The sequence below is a fragment of the Stylophora pistillata genome, chromosome 11, assembly GCF_964205215.1.
Source record: "Stylophora pistillata chromosome 11, jaStyPist1.2, whole genome shotgun sequence".
NCBI classification, from domain to species: domain Eukaryota; kingdom Metazoa; phylum Cnidaria; class Anthozoa; order Scleractinia; family Pocilloporidae; genus Stylophora; species Stylophora pistillata.
This window is the reverse complement of record NC_142529.1, coordinates 10866372-10881455: the sequence shown is the minus strand read 5'-3', so window position 1 is coordinate 10881455 and position 15084 is coordinate 10866372. Positions and strand designations below refer to the sequence as shown.

Genomic DNA, 15084 nt, shown 5'->3' with positions numbered 1-15084 from the left:
CCATTCACTCTCACGTTTCACCCTCACAACCACTCAGTTAAATCCATAATTCTTAAAAACTTTAAATTACTTCAAAACGATCCAGAGACAAGCACTATCTTTTCGCAGCCTCCGCTCATTTCATTCAAACGCGACAAAAACATCGGCAATATTTTGGTCAGAAGTTCTTTTCAGACTAATGACCAACCAGGCACTTTTGAATGCGCTCGTGCACGATGCAAAACGTGTCCTTTCATTCACAACACTGATAAAATATCGGGACCTAAACGATCCATTGAGATCACCCATCACTTCATGTACACCTCCGCCAATGTAATCTATTGCATAACTTGCACTTATTGCAAAAAGATATACATCGGCGAAACAGGCGGAAGACTAGGTGACCGATTCCGAGAACATCTTCGAGACGTGGAAAGGAATGACAAGGACACATCGAAACCAGTTGCTAGACATTTTAATTTACCTAATCATTCTAAGCAACATATGGCAATCTGCGGTCTTTCCTAACATTTAGGTAGCACGGAAAGCCGTGGAAATCTTGAACAAAAGCTCATCTTTCAAACTGGCAGTCTAAATCCCACAGGGATCAACGAACGCTTTTCATTCCACTATTCCATTCCATTCTTGTTTTTCTCGTTGCCATGTTTCCACCAATAACGTAGCTCCATTTTCTGCCTTTAAAAGCACACACAACCAACAATTCCTCTAGTCGCTCCGACGAAGGGATAACGCTCGAAACGTCAGCTTTTGAAATCGTTACGGTGGCCAATTTACTATTTTAACTTTGTTGATATATCCAAATTATTACTCTAGAGAGCTATATTTGTTTTCATATTTCGTCCTATTCGCCTACAGATATACCCGTAATTCGCAAAAGACGAGGAAATTTTCTGAGACCTCTATTAGGAAAAAACGTTTTTGAGACAAAGTGGTCTATTCCAAGCAAATTAAGATCTCTTTTAAGTTTTATCTTTATAATAAAATAATATAGCGCTATTTCTATCGCTATACAATAACGCTTTACAATGATTTTAAAAATATCTCATGAAGAAATATGTATGCATATGATGCACGATCCTATATGATATATATGTAAATATGCAAATAAATATGCATTTAAAGGTAACTGTGTTCATGTCACTAGACATCCCTAAGTGGCATTGGCGTGGAGCATCAATTTTTCTCTTCTTTTTATTCTTCTTTTCCAAAAAGGGGAAAGATTCACTCTTCCTAACGAGAAGCCAATAAATTCCTGGTGATGAGTTGCGCCCAGGCTTTCAGTAGTCGCTCGGCTAACAATTTCCGCTCTTTAAGTACTGACTGACCGAACAGATCTTGCCTTACAAAAATCCCATATCTATCTCGAAGTAGAGGGTAAATTTAGCTCACATTGCTTCAATGTGGCTGTTGTTGAACGGTTCAGTTATGAGTAAAGGAGAAAAAGGGTTTGAGCGCACTGATAAGTTGAATGAACGAGGAGATCAGCATAAAATTGGTTTGTTGGAGGAGCTAGACGATCATGGCGAAGAGTTCTGGATTAAGGTAGTGTAGACGTTGAAAGGCGAGCGTTTCATTTACGTCATTTTGAAAATATTTTGTGTATTTCGTGAAATAGATCCTTTTTAGGTCAAGTTTAGTTGTTCGGTCAAGATGGCTAGATACTGTCTTTGTGCTCTGTTTTCTTTCGTTGTGTACCTTGACATCGTCAAAGTCAGACCTCCCTGAAACGCCAAAAATGAACGTCGGGAAATCCAGCTGTCTCGAGCAAACTAACGTGTTCAATTACGGATTAAAGTGCTGTCTTGACCAAACAAACGTGTTCAATAACAGATTGAGGTTCGTTTAATCCTTATGTATGAAGTGGTTGTCGGTAATAAATTATATCCTTGGTTGCCATAGTTTTTTCAGCAACAATTGTACTTGAACTGGACCCACAAAAGCTACTTGTGTACCTAAAGTTATTTATTTATCAAGGTTCATCAAAAACAGAAAAGTGGGTTATCATGGAACAGAGCTATGGATGAAGTCCAGGTTGAAAGACTGATCCAGAAATACAAGGATAATGGGGAAGTTGATAGTGAGGATCCAGCACTTGTGATGTTAAAACAGTGGCCTGCATCTAAACAGTTTAAAGATAATCCTGAAAAACTTCCTGGACTTGAGCAGAGGGTATGTAGAAATAAGTTTTGCATGCAGAAACAAAGTTTCCTTTCTTTTACAGAACTAAGAGGGTTCAGTAGAGTCCTAGGCCTCAAGCTTCTCAATGTTTCATACTCTGGCAACCAAAATAAAAGAGGCATTCTTGATAAATTTAAAGAGAATGATAGAGAAGTAATGTTGTGCATTTTTTATGTGCATGATTATCTCACTTTGAATTTTGACCATAAATGTAAAGCTTGTTACATTGACAGGGCACCAGTAAGAGAATTCCTCTAAAAATTAAACAAGTGGGCAACAATTTTTTGCTTTCAGCCATGCAGTGACCAAAACAGAGGGATATTAAAACAACATCTGTACCTTTTCTATAATGCTATTAATTAAAAGAAACTTTTCTTGTCATGCATTTTGTAGATAAATCGTTTTTTGGAGATTCTGTTAGAAAGTGAAATAAACTTATGCAACAGATACAATGCTTTCCGAGATCAAGATGACAAAATTAGGAAGACACTAATGCACTATGTGGCAGAGCTTGGCTTTTTACATGTCATGAAAACACTCTTGAGGAAGTGCCCTCTGCTGCTTGCTGTTAAGACTAAAGATCAACGAAAACCTGTGCATAAAAGAGCAATGCTACCTGTGGAATTTGCTATTGAGGCAGAGAAAGATGATGTGGCAGCATTTTTGATAAGAGCCATGAGGCATGAAAGGTAAAATCCATACAGTTTTGATATTAAAAAATCAACTTTCTAATTAATTGTAGCATCAGTCTCTAAAGACATGAGTTTCTTTTGTTTGCGGAGACTGAAATCTTGGGTCATCCTCGGTGTAAAAACCTGACGAGGTTTTTTTTGTTTCTTGAGGTATTGTTTTGCTGTACGCTATTGTTTATAATTTTTTATTGTCTTTGTTTTATGTCACTCGTGAGCTTCACAGGTTTTTACACTGAGGATGAGCCGAAATCTTTAAAAGTCAAGGTCATTAAAAAGAACTGAATACATTCTCTACCAGTCTTATTTTTAGTTCCCATGTTGAAAAAATTTAATGCTGATTAAATGTAAGTTACAATATTTGAAAAAATCAAGAGAGGTGGATCTCCTTTAAAAAATTCTGTACTTTCCCTGCAAGTAAGTAAACTGATAAATCAAAATGTTGCAACCTGAACTTTTCAAGTTTATTTATAATGGCATTTTCAGAGTTCAAAAGCTATTTTTCTGGACGCCTGGCAATAATATGGCAAATCCTGAACCTTCCTTCTTCAGTTTCAAGGCAATTATTGAGAATCCAAAATTAAAGGTGAGCTAGTATTATCAACAGAAATTTGAATGGATCCCAGGTTTGATTTATCATTAAGTAAATGATTTGATGGGTTAGGGATTCTTTAGACATACGTTGTAAAACATTACATTAATACAATGGCCCACAAGGGACATGCTGCAAACAAAAAAGAGACGCTGCAAATAAAAAAGGGACACTGCAAACAAAAAAGAGACGCTGCAAACAAAAAAGAGACCCTGCAAACAAAAAAGAAGCGCTGCAAACAAAAAGCAAAAGATGCAAACAAAAAAAGTACACGGCAAATAAAAAGCGTACTCTGCAAATCACAGAAACGTGCGGTGCAAAGACAAGAAAACTCATCATGCACATGCAATCAGCCAAAGGGACTGGGTAACTCCTGGGTATTTCCCACCTTTTTTTCAAAATCCAAGCGATTCTCGTCGAGCAAGCAGCTGTAGTATTTGTGATGTTTTGTAGTTTTTGTGGTATTGGGGAAGTTCAAGAGAGCATCTGCGATAAATGTGTGGCTGAAAAAGATGTAGACGAAGTAGTAGCGTACTATTTTCATTGAGGTTATCCTTATGACGTTATTGTGGGTCTTCTCGAGAAATGTGAAGGATTTCAAATGTGTGTGCAAATACTTAAGAGACACCTGAGATCTCTAGGGTTAAAGAGGAAAGGTAATGCCGAGGTAATGGATGATTCAGATTTACGAACTATTATTCGTGAGGAAATGAGAGGTCCTGGAAGTTTATTAGGCTACAGAAGTATTTGGCACGCCCTCAGATTGCGACATCATATCCATGTTCCTCGCAAGTTGGTGGCAAAAATAATGACGGAAATTGATCCAGTGGGGGTAGAAGAGAGGAGATCTCGACAGCCGAAGAGAAGGACGTTTCACTCAAAAGGAGCCAATGCTTCATGGCATATGGATGGTATTTGTTTTTTGCTTTGTAATCACGGATAAGTAATGAATTTTTGTGGGGGGGGGGGTAGGTGGGTAGGTAGGTCTGGTATGCACATCTGTAAACTTGGAGCTATTAAAGGACCACAGAACCTTCCCATTTCAAGATGAGTAAGTTATGACTGATCTGCATCAGTTTCTAATGTAGAGATTCTGATGCTTTTAGGATACGGCAAACTCAAACCTTAAGGGTTCCCTATACATGGCACGGTGGATGGATTTAGTCCATGAATTTTATGGTTAGAAGTAGCCTGGTCTAACAATGACCCAAGAGTACCTGCAGCCTTGTACTTAAATCAAGTGAAAGAAATAAGTGTTTGCCTTTTGCTCCTTGTGACTGACTGTGGCATAGAAAATGGTATTGCTGCTTCCATACAGTGCATGTTTTGTACCAATGATCACAAGGAACAGGCAGGTGTTAAGTCTCACAGATATTGCTCATCACCTGCCAATCAAAGAATTGAAGGGTGGTGGTCCTCTTTCAGGCGAAATAGATGTAATTGGTGGATAACCCTGTTCAAGGACATGGTTGATTATGGACTACTTAGTGTGGGAAATGGATTTCATATGGAGTGCTTGTGGTTCTGTTTTTCAAAGGTGCTTCAGGATGACTTGAACAAAGTGAAAGATCATTGGAATAGTCACAAGATTTCCAAGTCTCCATACAGTTCTGTTTATAGGGTACCAGATGTCATGTACTTTTTACCAGAATATCATGGACATGAAGAATGCTTAGTTTCTGTGTCTGAACAACTGGCAGAGGAGATGAAAGTACACTGCCAGAGTGAGATGGAAGACAATATATACATTGACTATTTTGAGTGTATTTTAGAAACCGAAGGCTGGGTTTACCCAAGTACTGCAGGAGAGGCCCTAAGACTCTATGAACAAATAATAGAGTTGCAGAATGAATAAGTGAAAAAAGAAAAAAAACACTGATTCAGGGCATAATTATCTTCTGACATGAAGTAGTTCATGGGTGAGTTGATTTTACCCAGCTGGGAAAACCATTTAATGATTCATTAACACAACACATTTATCAGTACCAACACATAAAGAACACCACTTTAATTTGTTGTTACATTATTAACAAAGTAACCAAACTATATTTAGCCAGTGATACAACAGTTTTTTGTGTATAAGCTTTGATCAGCACATGAAAGAATACTTTGTGGTTTTCAATATCCGTAGTTACCAATCAGTTCATGCTATAAAACGTAGTATTGGACAGCAGGGAGTTTGCATTTTGAAGGAAATATTGAAACATGAACAATGGACTGGCTATATAGCATTGCTTAAACAATATGACAGCACATAGTAAACCCAACTGTATGTCTCTCCATACCACCCCACCCATCTGATTTTCACACAACATGAAACAGGAACATTGAAATAACTCCATAAAATTGATCAAGTAATCACAAGTGTTAAACTCAGTATAAAGTTTTCAGTGACCTCTTCATGGTGTTACTCAACAATTTTGAAATGCCACACCTCTTTATGTTGCAGTAATTCAGTGAATTACTGCAACAGCTCATTGTATGAGCTCATTGTATGACTGACTTTCCTCTTTTGTTTTTTTCCATTCAATGTATCATAAACAATATTATTAGATTCGGTTTTTGTGATATCCAGAATAATCAAGGTCTCAGTAGGGATTATCAGCCTTAGCCTTTTGCTTTGGCTGATGACCTCCACCTTGACCTTCATTATTCTGGAAAAACCTCATCCAATAATCACTTAAAAATCTACCCTGACCAGTTTTCTGTGTCTTGCCTCAATCAATAGAAATTTTTATTACATTTTTAAAACATTTTTTTAACATTAGTAGTTATACTGAATGGTAATCAATTAATTTATTTATTTATTTATTTTCTCTGAAGTTGAACACTATTTTAAAGAACTTTGAACATATTTAAGTTTTGGTGAGGGTGTATAAAACTATTTCCAAAAAAGAATAAAATGACTGAGACTGTCACAACCAAATCATTTTTAGATGAAACAAAATACGTTTAGGAGAAAACAAAAAAAAAAAAAAAAAAAAACATGCAAAGCAGATTTGCTCTGACCTGTGATTGCTGACTGAACCCCTTGAGTTAATGTATCTGAGTTTGCTGCTGTCTCAGCTGGGGCTATGTTGCTTGTAGCTGTCTGGACCGTGGCTACGTTACTTGTAGCTGTCTGGACTGTGGATATGTTGTTTGTAGCTGTCTGGACTGTGCATACATTGCTTGAAGCTGTCTGGACTGTGCAGTCTGTGAATGTGTTCCTTGTAACTGTGGAAGTGACAGCTGGGTGGAATGTGGTTGAGTTGGTTGTGAGCTTGTCTGTGACAGCATGGTTTACCCTGGGTCTCCAAGTATCTCCCTTATATGATGGTATACCTTCACTTTCTGTCTCCTGTGTCATTTTCATCAATTGCATTAAGCATGAAAACTGACCCATTAATCTTTACTGCTACATCAAGCACATCTTTAACCCTTTAGATATTCAATTTTTTGTATGAGCTAAATGTAATATGTACAGTAGCTTAGAGGGATGGACTGTTAAAGTACCAATCAATCTAATACCAGAGCCCACTGACTACCACATACTGTAATCTGAATCAGTAAGCGTTAATTAAAATGTTTATACCTCTTCGTAAGTAGGAAAATCGGAGTCACTTTCATCACTGTTGTATGAATTCATAAACAGGGCATCTATAATAGCTGTTTTCTTGCAAAGGTCTAAGGTAGTCCGGTTGTAAGACTTCCCAAGTTCCTCTTTGTACCGCTGTTGTGTAAACGGTTCCGTTACCCCTGGTGGGCACTTTACTTTGGTTATATCAGGATACATCAACGCAAAACTTCTGGCACCATATAAGCTTAAATCGCTGTTGAACTTCACAATCTTTTCGTTTCCTCTCCGAAGAAGCTCCTCCGCACCAATCGATGGCAACACTTTAAGCGGCAATGTCGACCCGCGGATTACTTTCAGCTCTCCGTCTTGTAACCTTATAAGGCCGATATGTATAGTCACTTCACTTTCGCTGTTCTCCTTTTTCGCTTTCTTCACAGATTTCCTACTATCAAACCGCGAGCTTCGCTCCTTTCCTTTTCTTGCTCTATACTCCACAAAGGTGAGTGGAGTGCTTTGGTGTCGCTTTCTTTCTAAAGATTCCATTTCTAATTCAGCAATACTCAAAGAATCGTCATCTTTTACTCCTATTGCTAACCTGCAGCCATGACAAAATTTGGCCGCTGTGAGTAATCTTGAGCTACAACCCAAGCAGAACATGGCGAACAGCAAAATTCGCGGGAAAAGCTGACTTTCTTTGAGCTCTGGAGATGAATTTGCCCAGTCCCTTTAGCCAAGTGCGCGCGCATGACGAGTTCTTTTTTATTTGCAGCGTCCGTTTTTTGTTTACAGCGTTTCTGTTATTTGCAGCATACGTCTTTTATTTACAGTGCTCGTTTTTTTTATTTGCAGCTTCCTTTTTTTATTTGCAGCGTTCGCTTTTTGTTTGCGGCGTTTCTTTTTTGTTTGCAGCGTTTCTTTTTCGTTTGCAGCGTTTCTTTTTTGTTTGCAGCGTCTCTTTTTTATTTGCAGCGTTTCTTTTTTGTTTGCAGCGTTTATTTTTGTTTGCAGCGTGTCCCCTGTGGGCCATCGTACACTAACAATGGCTCATTAGCACAATTTACAGTCAAAACGTTCTTCAAAAAACATCTCCTGTAGCAGTTTACAAAGGGGCGGGGGGTTGAGGTGAGAGGAAATTCTGCCATTCTCGAATCCCAAGCCTATCATTCCAAAATCAGTTATAAATGGCTTGTAAATGACATTTCTACTCTAAACACTTTAAAGTTGAAGCGTTGTTTTGAAAATTTGCAAATGATACCTTCTATTTAGCGACTCTTTAGAGGTGTACCATTGTTGAATCTGGTATATTCCAATTTTTTTTATTCTGGTGATGGTTACTGGGACAATGTACATGCCGAATGGGCAAGTAAGGGAGTACATGCAACTACCCTAGTGATTATTAATACAAATTGTCATTTTTATTGTTTCATTGTGGTTTGCAGCTATGTGTGAAGATCAAATTGAGGAACACTTTTATTACTTTTTCAATATTATTTAACTTACATGTACACTAGTAATGTTTTGATAGGAATCTTGTAATTGGTGTTGCTTACAGCAAACAGTGGTGGCTGTGTTAGACCAGATGATGAGCCCTCACTGGCCATATCTTCCAAAACGCCAAGAAAACTATGAAACTGAAGAAGAGAGAGAGGCAATTGAGGGAGTCTGGAATACAATCTCGGATGATCCACTAAATTATCACTTTTATTATCATATTTTGGATGGTGATGAGGGAGGACGGCCCCCAAAGATTTTGGCTTCAGATGAACACCAGCAGACAGAAAACAAGTATTTCAACTGGAGATACAAGTCTTGTTTACATGCAATTGCCATGAGCAACAATAAAGTAAGATTGATTTATAAAAAATTGTAGTTCTTTAGCAAAATAGGTTTGCTTGTCAGTAACATAATTGTGCCACTGCAGGAATTAACACCTTGATCACCCCCACCCCATGTTTTTGGCAGAAATAAGTTCTTGATTTTAACTTTTAGGAAGCCTTGCAACATCCTGTGGTCAGGATGCTGATTAAATCGAAATGGAAAAGTTATGGGCATTTATTTCTCAGGTAAACCAGTTAATATCTGTGCAGGCTCCACACCATCTAACTCTATTTAGACACGTAGCCTTATCATGTGCTCATGTACAAAGTACACTTAAGGTGGTATCTGATTTTTTTACCTCTACATTTTTGTGTCTCTGATTCAGGTTTTTGTTATTTTAGATCATTGTGAATACTCAATACTGGAAAACTTTTGTAGCCTTTTATATCTTGAAGGTTGCTGATTCAAAAATACTTGATAAGATTGCGCTTGAGGTTTTATATCCTCATGATGATCGTCATACCCATTCCTCTTTTGCCTTCCTCATTCTGTTCCTCCAGAGGTAACACTGCGTTTTCTTTTCTGTAGACTTCAAGCAGCATTGTATTGCGTCTTTTTGCTGTTCTTGTCATATTCTTTGCTGCATGCATCAACCAAACTGGACCCCACCCATTACAGCGGTGCGCTGGACTTACTGCGTGGATTTTGTGAGGTTGTCACTCTTCTTATAGTTGTGTTTTACATCTGTGAAGAAATCAATCAAATAAGAATGTAAGTAATTGTGGTTAGGGTAAAATCAGAACATTGAACAGTCCGAACTCTTTCTTTTTTTTTTTTTTTTCAGGGTTTGCTTTTTAAACAACGAACTTTTATCCGCCTTAGATTATTTTACGTATATATGCACGATCCTTCGCAGTAAAGCACTATTTGAGCAATAGTGAAAATCAGACCTGAAAAAAATTTCAGGCCTGTACGGGATTTGAACCACTGACCTCTGCGATACTAGTGCAGCGCTCTACCAATTGAGCTAACAAGCCAACTGGGAGCAGGCCATCAAATTAATTCGACATAAACCCGTAGATGATAAATCAAACAACAACAAACATATGAAACATATGTGTGAACTGCGGTTATGAAACGTATATATGCACGATCCTTCGCCGTACAGGTTCAATTGGTAGAGCGCTGCACTAGTATCGCAGAGGTCAGTGGTTCGAATCCCGTACAGGCCTGAAATTTTTTTCAGGTCTGATTTTCACTATTGCTCAAATAGTGCTTTACTGCGAAGGATCGTGCATATATACGTTTCATAACCGCAGTTCATACATATGTTTCATATGTTTGTTGTTGTTAGATTATTTTGTTGGCCGCGATAGCTGTTAATTTCATTGGTGTTTTCGTCTTTCGCGCACTCTTTATGCAATCCGTACGAAGTTCAGATGGTTTGTTTGACGAAATATTTCAAAGAGAGGAGCAACATAAACCAAATTGCCTGATTTCTTGCAGAGAGGGACATTCTTATTTCACAGAATGGATGACCTTGTTTGACTGGTTAGGCCTGCTTTTGATCCTGTGTATAATACTTCTCCGGTACATGGATCATAAAGCACAGTGGATGGTGTCATCTTTGGCCTTCTTGTTCAACTTCCTGAGGATATTTAAGTTTTCATGTGTGTCAAGGTAACTCCCACTAGATTAGTTTAGATTGATAGTTCGGATTTTGCTTAATGTGACTTAAAATTAAATCACCACTTACATCTAACCTAACTTTGTATCTTTCCTAGGACAACGGGATTATACACCCAAACCTTGGCCAAGATCATTTTACATGACGTTACAAGATCCATGGCAGTTTTTATTGTGACCTTTTTCTCCTTCTGTGGTGCTCTGTCTTTATCACTCTGTTACTCCGGATCAAGTGAAAACCAAGAACCTCGGTGCGTTTCTGTTGAGTATATCTCCTTTCAAAACTATGAAGCTGTCTTTGAAAACAAACAAACAGACAAACAAACAAAACAAAACAAAACAATGAAGACTGTGATCTTTTTGGTCAGAAAAATATTCGAGAATTTCCTCTGGAATTCGTTTGATCTGTGCCTTTACTGGCTAGATTTTGTATTTATTCAAACCTTTTTCGTTCTACACAAAAGCAATTTCTGTCCGCGGGAACTAAGATGGGGGATATAATGCGCACGAAGTGCTAAAACCCAACATACTAATTTTGATTTTTAATTTTTGCTTTTAGTGGTTTTGGAGACGTCTTGTTGAGCGCGTTTCGTGCACTGTCCGAGCAGTATCCAATGGCAAAAGATTACTCAACTTTCAAGTAAGTGGCACTATTGTTTTGAAGCTATTACTTCTCTGGCACATAGCGACTGCATCGACTTGAGTTTCAAAGCCAGTTCAAGAATAACAAGATCGGATATTAGGTCTTTCATAAGGAATTGGGATTTGCTTAGGCTTGCTGTAGTGGATGATAAGTCTCTTATGTATTCGTTTCGTGTAGATTAGTTACAGTTTTTGATAATTTCTTTCCTGCAGCTGGCTGTCAATTGTTTTGATGATGGCCTACATGGGGACAGTGACTGTAATTCTTCTCAACATTCTCATTGCACAAATGAGTACGACCTACATACAGGCCAAGAAAGTCGCTCGCCTGGAGTATGATGTGGATCGTATTCTACAGCTCACGCGCATGGAGAGATTTCCTTTTCTGGTAAGTAGGCATTAGGTAATCAGCAAGGAGTGTGAAGAAGTACACATTGGCTCTTGTCATTAAGACTACGTGCGATCACGCAAATGTACTACCCACTCGCAAAACTGAGTGTGCATAGAGAACGGACGAGGTTTTTACAGATGCTTTTCTCTCTGCAGAATTTACGCGTGAGGTATTACAAAGAGGGAGACTGGATCAGTGAAATAAAACTCGCAAAAGGTCGGTTGTGAAATAACGGAAACTAGTTATTTAGACAAACCATCTCATGGTATTGTCAGTTGAAAGTCAGCTGAGGAGTGGAGATTGGGGACAAAACAAATATGACGCTGCGACCGCATGGAGGAGTATGAGGGGCCGCTTACGTTACAAGCCTTCTTTTAATTAGCTGAATCTATGTAGCTATTTGAGAGAACAGTGTCTTCTAAGATTATTTTCAATTTTAATTTCCCCGTGGGGAGCAGAATAAATCATCATTTGAAATAAGGTTCTGATACCATCCGTTTTGTTTTTTAGAACTGCTTGAATTCAGTGAAGATCGCAATCCATGGGAGTCAGTAGAAGAGAAACTTAATGAGATAAGGTAAAAATGATTCCTGCATTGGCTACCCTTCTTACCATCAACCAAATTGGGAGCGCATGCGCTCGAATGTTGTAGAATTAAAAGAAAATTTATGACAGCGACCAATCAGAATGTGGATAAATTTTACGAGGAGCGATTCATACTCAAAGAAAAGCAAACAGTGTCCGAACTGCAGGAACACGAGAATGATGAAATCGCCGCTGGTGTCAGTTTAGGATCCGATTGGTTGGGGGAGTGTCACGAGTTCTTCTTGACCAATCAGAAAACATTGTAAAGCCAAACTGAGTCGTTACAATCCTGGATTGCTTTGGACACCTTACGCTCGCTAGTGATTCTACTTACTTACCACCCACCCCTACGCACCTTCCACTCCCCCAAAAACACAATTTTTTTAAGCTCTGAACTTTCCTCATTTTATGCTGCATTTCCAGGGATCTGATGAGAAAGATGGTCAAACAGATTAGGCCTGGACAAGAATAAACAAGTGCATCGCCACAACAAGAATATTATTCTGTACTGTTTTCTATGGAGTTTCTCCCGTCTTGCAGTTGTTTTTCAACAATGTTAGATGTTTTAAATATATTTTCAAAAGAAAGGAGAGTGATTTTTTTTAAAAGAAGTTTTAGCCAAATTCCGTAGGGGCTAGAACTAAACCTGTTATGGTTGAGACCAATCAGGGCAAATTTCCACTATCACTCAAAGCTAAAAATCAAAGAAAATAGAGGAAAACGTGTATAAAAAATTAGACTCACTTTTCCACAAATAGTGACAACAACCTAAGGCTACATACAGCTCCATTTCTGAGGACGATGCGTTACCAGATGAAGGAGATTAAGCCGGTTTGATATGAAGATTCAACAGCTCAAAGTTTGCCTCTTGAACATTGTTTCCTCTTCGTAGATGTTACATTTCGATAGTCTTCCGTAATCAGGCGTGCGTTTCTCCCAAGACCCGCAAAATTTCTCGTTTTGAAGTTTATCCGTTTAGACATGGCTTTCGTCAGTTAGTGATCGAGAAATATTACATGCGTAAAAAATGTAGTGCTGAGGTCAGTTGGCCTACATGCCTAAGCCACGCCTACGTCCTGTTAAGTTTTCAGTACCATTCTTTATTTTTGTACACGCTATCTTACTTCTTCAGCCTTTTTCAGACCTCGTTATTTTCACGCGGAGTTTCTTTGCAGAACTACATAGGATAGATAAGTGAAATTTGATATCCTTCGTCAGTTTCTGCCCTTAAATTAATATGTCGTTAAATAATGATCTCACCACGAGTGAGGTGTGCAGTGCTTTAACTATAAGCAGTATTTCATCGCTATGTAACCCCACGCTGAGCCAGACATTATGTTGTTTTGCGCTACCATGCAATTCATTATAGTAAACTTTTACTAGTTTAACTTTTAAACACTCACGTAGTATTGAGAAAAGTTGTATTCTACTTGTAGCATACCTCTGGTTTTGAAGGAGGTGTCTGATTACAAACAACTACAATTTCATTTTTACATCATGTCAAACTGAACAGTTTTTTTTTTTTTTTGCTTTTGTACGCGTTCGACAGTGAAAAGTGCTGACAACATTCTTTAAAAATTATTCAACTGAAAAAATGCTAAGGAAAGAAAACAGTTGGAATTTCATGGGGTTGATTCACGGCGGTATTACGAAGTTCTATCCGATTTTTTTCCTGTCCATGCTTTAATTCGGTGAAACTGTTTATGTCTAACACAGCTTCTAATATTCGTCTAATGCAATATTCAAACTGTTATAGCAACGAGCCTTTTTCAATATTCTCATTTTGTAAATGAAATATCCTCTTTCCATCGAGGCCATTTGGGATCCAATCATTCTTGGTTCGTTCTGAGAGGAAAACCTTAACCTGTTTGTTCGCGGGCTCTGTTTTCTGCGAACTCTTGCATAGCTTTGCCGTCAATTATCAACGGTTTCTTGCTGTTTGTTTTCAATGAAGGACGAAGCCTGGCTTGACCCGATCAGCGCTACGCATTCACTGTATTGGAGTTGCCTCCTAAAACTCGGTTTCAGTCCCAGGATGTTGATGACATTTAACAGGTCTGCTATAGTTCGCATGTCGCTTTCACCATAAAGGAGCAAGACGTTAACTTTTTCACTTTCGAAACTTCTTAAACTGTGGTAACGAAATTGTTCTCTTAGTCCCTAATTGAAGTCGAATGAAGGCAACTTGAAGCTGTTTGATTTAAGACCAATCCAACAAAGGAACACTTTTAGAAGCTAACATATACCGTAATCAGGTAAGTGAAATGTTTGTGAAATAGTAAGGTAATTTGTTATAATGCTTAGTTGAGCACTCAAGGGTGCAATAAAATAATAATATTAATAATTGTAATAATAATAATGATAGTAATAATAATATGATAGCAAAACTAATGCGAAAGACTGGCATCGTAAGACGTTTTTATTTTCTGAAGAAGGAACTATTTAATTTTTTTCAAGTTACTGAGAGAAACACGATAAACGATGCCGCCATGTTTCAATAACAGCAAATCCCGAGGCCGCTTATAGACTCAAACAAGATATTACAATATCTTGACTGAAAATTGTTTTGTCATTAACAATTTCGAAACTATTATGCTCCCGAATTGTATTTTGCCCTGTTTACGATGTGCAAGCGGGTGTTTAAAACAAAATTGGAATCACCAGTTGTTTGAGAATTCTTTTGAAGATCGATCTATTTTCCAAAACTCAATGTCAACGGGGGAACAGGGACATCGAATGACAAATACAGGTAGTCATTATCTGAAATATTTGCTATAGATGGTCGTTATCTAGAATGCCGCTGGTATATCTCAAAGTTAATTCAAAGTATCTATTTCTGTTATTTCCAGGCGAATTACTCTCCTCAATTTTAACTTGTTTTTTTCATTCGTTTGAATCTTTTTAAAAACGCCTTGCCAGTGTAAAATATCGTAGAATTTTCAGA

General features: G+C 38.0%; 2 protein-coding genes and 1 pseudogene across 2 annotated transcripts; 2 read left to right on the top strand and 1 right to left on the bottom strand.

Annotated features, from left to right (window-relative positions):
- The first annotated feature begins 1326 nt into the window (after positions 1 to 1326).
- LOC111346398 (uncharacterized) lies at positions 1327 to 13633 on the top strand. The gene is made up of 14 exons (XM_022953687.2): positions 1327 to 1542; positions 1975 to 2169; positions 2572 to 2867; positions 3354 to 3453; positions 8571 to 8861; positions 9008 to 9081; positions 9425 to 9607; positions 10343 to 10516; positions 10621 to 10773; positions 11082 to 11162; positions 11378 to 11552; positions 11711 to 11771; positions 12066 to 12132; positions 12564 to 13633. Exons 1-14 carry the CDS (start codon positions 1399 to 1401, stop codon positions 12610 to 12612), a joined length of 2043 nt encoding a protein of 680 aa, XP_022809422.2. The 5' UTR covers positions 1327 to 1398; the 3' UTR covers positions 12613 to 13633.
- On the top strand, positions 3902 to 5314 carry LOC148720013 (uncharacterized; annotated as a pseudogene).
- Positions 6148 to 7675, bottom strand: LOC148720012 (uncharacterized). Its single transcript, XM_088739601.1, has 2 exons — positions 7034 to 7675; positions 6148 to 6835 (listed from the first exon to the last, which is right to left on the bottom strand). The coding sequence occupies exons 1-2, from the start codon at positions 7673 to 7675 to the stop codon at positions 6392 to 6394; spliced, it is 1086 nt and encodes a 361-aa protein (XP_088595727.1). The 3' UTR covers positions 6148 to 6391.
- Positions 13634 to 15084: the final 1451 nt, after the last annotated feature.

What these genes read in the sequence shown, in the direction of transcription:
- LOC111346398 (XM_022953687.2), top strand. Translation starts at nt 1,399, where the DNA reads ATGTGGCTGTTGTTGAACGGTTCAGTTATGAGTAAAGGAGAAAAAGGG. An exon ending in TTCCTGGACTTGAGCAGAGG is followed by an intron (nt 2,170 to 2,571) that starts GTATGTAGAAAT and finishes TGCATTTTGTAG; the next exon opens with ATAAATCGTTTTTTGGAGAT. An exon ending in TTGAGAATCCAAAATTAAAG is followed by an intron (nt 3,454 to 8,570) that starts GTGAGCTAGTAT and finishes TGTTGCTTACAG; the next exon opens with CAAACAGTGGTGGCTGTGTT.
- LOC148720012 (XM_088739601.1), bottom strand. Translation starts at nt 7,675, where the DNA reads ATGTTCTGCTTGGGTTGTAGCTCAAGATTACTCACAGCGGCCAAATTT. An exon ending in ATTTTCCTACTTACGAAGAG is followed by an intron (nt 6,836 to 7,033) that starts GTATAAACATTT and finishes TTAATGGGTCAG; the next exon opens with TTTTCATGCTTAATGCAATT.